Source organism: Macadamia integrifolia, unplaced genomic scaffold (assembly GCF_013358625.1).
Source record: "Macadamia integrifolia cultivar HAES 741 unplaced genomic scaffold, SCU_Mint_v3 scaffold1982, whole genome shotgun sequence".
Taxonomy (NCBI): domain Eukaryota; kingdom Viridiplantae; phylum Streptophyta; class Magnoliopsida; order Proteales; family Proteaceae; genus Macadamia; species Macadamia integrifolia.
Genome location: NW_024868449.1, coordinates 22,661 through 26,367, shown reverse-complemented (window position 1 = coordinate 26,367; position 3,707 = coordinate 22,661). Strand labels below are relative to the sequence as shown.

Below are 3,707 nucleotides of genomic sequence, written 5' to 3'. Positions count from 1 at the left end.
AAGTTGAATGGTTTTCATTCAACCCCAGTATGACCTGATCCATGCGATTGTGGGGTTAGTATGGATCCACGGGACTAGTCAGTCAGGCCGAAAACCTGGATACCCATCATTAGAAAAAAAAAAAAAAAAAAAGAGAGAGAGAGAAAGATATCAGCTATAAATTTTCAATATATGATCTCCATTGGAAGGCGATAATATCTATCTATTTCTTGTGTGTTATGTTTTAACTCTCTCTGTCTCTCTTGTGTGTGTATCTCTCTCTCTCACTTATTCTCAGGAAGAGAGAAAATTACCTTGAAGAAATAGAGAGGGAGAGGAATGGATTGAGTAGGGTTGAGTTTGCCTCCTCTACACTTTCCAATGATACCCCTCAATGTGACCATTCCATGAAAAGCACAATAGCATGCCTGATATTTCCCACATACGCATCTCTCCATTTTCGAATAATAAAATAAAAACACTAAAAGGAGAGGCAGTGGGCCGCCCTCTGACTTCCACTACCATATTCCAGACATATAAAAAAATCAAAAGTTTTGATCCTCAATCAAATGACCTCCACATACTTACTGCTATTCCTGAATTCAATTATTCCTCTTATTTCTTTTCTTTCTTGTTCCATCAGCTCTTTTTCTTTTAAAATAAAGGTGGTGCCATGCCAGCTCCTATACAACTACAACATATATATTTGTAGAAACAGGAACAAACAAGACCCCTTTATCCCATCCCTTCTCTGCTAAATTCAGCTACTAACAACAAATCTCCACCCTCTTCAAATTTGATCTAAACTTGCGCCAAATTTAGCATATGTTCCCATCCCTAGCTAATCCACCTTTACTTATATATTAAGTACTTTGATTATTACAACCCTATATATTCTCTTCCAAAGGTCACTTATCTGTGGCCATCCTCCATCATTCTGCCTGTAGCTTGCCCCAACTTTGCCGGTCCATGAAGGGTCACTTCCTTTTCTTTAATCTTTTTCTATCTTTCTCTCACCGGACCATTACAGTGAGATGGCAGAATCTGTTTATTCATTTATTTTCTTCCTTTCCTTCAATGATTCTTATCATTCCCAACTGGAGTTGGTCTTTGATGTCATCAATCCTAGTTGCAGAGATTTAAAAAGAAAAGAAAAAAGCTCAAGGCAACCTTCCGTTGGCTTGTCTCTCTCTCTACCTGTAAGTTTCCCCAAACGTAGGCGTCCAGAAATCAGCTGCAGTTTCATTTGTAACTGGGAAGGTACTTGAGATTGGAACCAGACATAGTCCACGGCTCCTAAGATCTTGTTTGGGCCCTTCACCATCCTTCAATTTATCAGAACTCTGCATGACAAGTAAATGCTTCGATTGGTTAGAAAAAAGAAAAGTACCATTAAGTCTCTACATCGAGCTATTCACATCCAATGTGAGATTATTAATTCTGTCTTCCAAAACCCAACAATTAAAAAAAAACAATTTGCACCTGCTGGTGTTGTGTGGGAGCTCCATTCTTCATATATGGTGTGCTCAAAACCTGACATTATGAAAGAAAGTCTTGTATCAGTATTAGATCGATCTCTCTCTCTCTCTCTCTTCAAATTCAACTAGGTAAGAATGCAACTTACACTGACTTGCTCATGGAGGAACTTGATGTACTCTATGGCTTCAAAGAGCACAGATGCTGTATCAGTCTGCGAAAAAGAATAGAGTCAAGGTGAATGGCTAGAAAGATTTTACAACAAAAATTCCAGGAGAGAAGTATTTCTAACTGTATTTCTTTAAAGGGAAACATCAGAAATTTACCTTTCCGAAAGGTGAAACCAGTTGTTGGAGAGCTGTAATTCTGTCCCCTAATTTCTCTTTCCTAACCTGAGAAACGAAGCCACAATTTTCAATTAAAAAAAAAAAAATTATATGAATCCCAGAACTTAAAGCTCAATGCTTGAAGCTCCCTCCACTGAAAACTAAAAAGTTATTAGATTCTATCGTACCTTAAAAGTTGGTAATGGCGACGGTGTCTCAATCCGAGGCCTTTTGTATGCGGGTTCACTGTTGCCTTTCTTAGCCACTGACCCTGAATCACGAACTTCTTCCGTACCAGACTGCCGAAACAATTATCAAAAAACCCAGTTCAGGTCACTCGTCCAATACTAATAACAACGTGTAGTACACATGGATTCCAAATTACAAGTTTCAAGAAACCATGGGGGTGAAAAGAAGCCAAAAACCCTAGCTTGCTAACCTAGAGAGCTCATAAATGTTAGGAATTATATCATTGTAGTTAATTACCTTTGTGGTGGTGAGGGTCGTGAGGCTACTGCAACTGGGTTTCTCCTCAAAGGATGTTGAAAGAAATTGTGTATGCGGAGAAGGGAAGAAGCTAGAGCGAGCATCATTCATGGGGGCGGCAGAGGCGTTCCAGTAAGGAGCGTTGTTGGTGAAGTGGAACTGACTAGAGGGTTGGTGCTGATACTGCTGCTGCTGTTTCGGTGGAGATGTTTTCAGGAAAGCTGGAAATTTAGCCCAAGATGGCAACGGCGAGGCAAATTCACTATTGTTAATGCGGTAGTTTGGACTTGGATTGCTGATAGATCGATGAGTTTCAAAGGTGGACTGTTGTTGATGTTGTTGAAGTTGAAGTTGGGTCTCTTGTGCGTCGAATAGGCCTTGCAATAACGCCGGTGAATTGCATCCGAAAGAAGGAAAACTTGAGGGTATACCTTGACTGCTAACAGTACAATCGGCGGAGCTGGAATTTAGCCTCAGTTGCTGATGGTGGTCCATAGGGAAGACCTGATTTATTTGGGCATTCAAGGAAGAGGAATCTTCACCAACTCCAGAGAAACTACTCTTGGGGCTCCAATCTCTCTGGACTCGATGAGTTGGAGGAGACTCCATCCCCATTTCTGGCTTAAAATTGGGTCTTGAACTCAACTCATCTTGAAGCATAGAATGGAAATTAGTCTCTTCACTTCTTCCACCACTGCCTCTATTACTGCAGAATCATGTATTAACAATAAGACTCTGAATCCAATTTAAATGGGTTAAGGCAAGAATGAAATGGTGGTGACTTACAGTAAAGCTTGGTTCCAATCCATTGTGAGGGAAGAAGGTCCAAAACCCATCATTTGCAACGTAGAATCCATCAGGATGCCGCCGCCGCCGCTGCCACCGCCACCACCACCAATAGAATCCACCGGAGTTTGGATTTGCTGTTTTTGTGTATGTTGGAAAACCATGGAGCTATCAGAAACTGAAGCCGCGGTCGTCTCCTCACAAGATGATCTGGCTTCACTTCCCCATCCAAAGCTTCCCATATCATTCAATACCGTGGAACATGGTGATGAACATGAACCCCCGCTTACTCCACTTCTACTTGAATTCCACCAGTTTCCACTGCAAATTCCTGCCTGAAATTCGTCTCCCATGGCAAAACACACGCACTCTGGCTCTGAAGAAGGGGAGTTAACACTTGGTTTGAGCTGAAACTGAGATGAAAATGGTTCTCAAGTTGGAGTTTCATTTATATAAAACCTCTTGGTGTACGGGCAGTAGAAACAAACCGGAATCCGGTTGACATTTTTCTTGGGTGATTAGACAGATTGGAATTTCTATATTCTCTTTCTTATCTTTCATTCTTTGCAATATATGATTTGTTATTATACCCTTAGGTTTTTTGCAATTTCTTTATTTATTTATTATTATTTTTTTTTTTTAGAATTCAAAAAT

General features: G+C 40.4%; 1 protein-coding gene across 2 annotated transcripts; it reads right to left on the bottom strand.

Annotated features, from left to right (window-relative positions):
- Positions 1-516: 516 nt before the first annotated feature.
- LOC122065354 (transcription factor bHLH123-like) lies at positions 517-3,502 on the bottom strand. Of its 2 annotated transcripts, none has more exons than XM_042629156.1 (7): positions 3,054-3,502; positions 2,268-2,973; positions 1,970-2,080; positions 1,782-1,847; positions 1,610-1,669; positions 1,462-1,512; positions 517-1,322 (listed from the first exon to the last, which is right to left on the bottom strand). In XM_042629156.1, exons 1-7 carry the CDS (start codon positions 3,404-3,406, stop codon positions 1,173-1,175), a joined length of 1,497 nt encoding a protein of 498 aa, XP_042485090.1. In that variant the 5' UTR covers positions 3,407-3,502; the 3' UTR covers positions 517-1,172. The 2 variants fall into 2 exon arrangements, with proteins under 2 accessions (XP_042485090.1, XP_042485089.1); XM_042629155.1 differs by having other exon boundaries at positions 1,604-1,669; positions 3,054-3,499.
- Between the last annotated feature and the right edge of the window lie 205 nt (positions 3,503-3,707).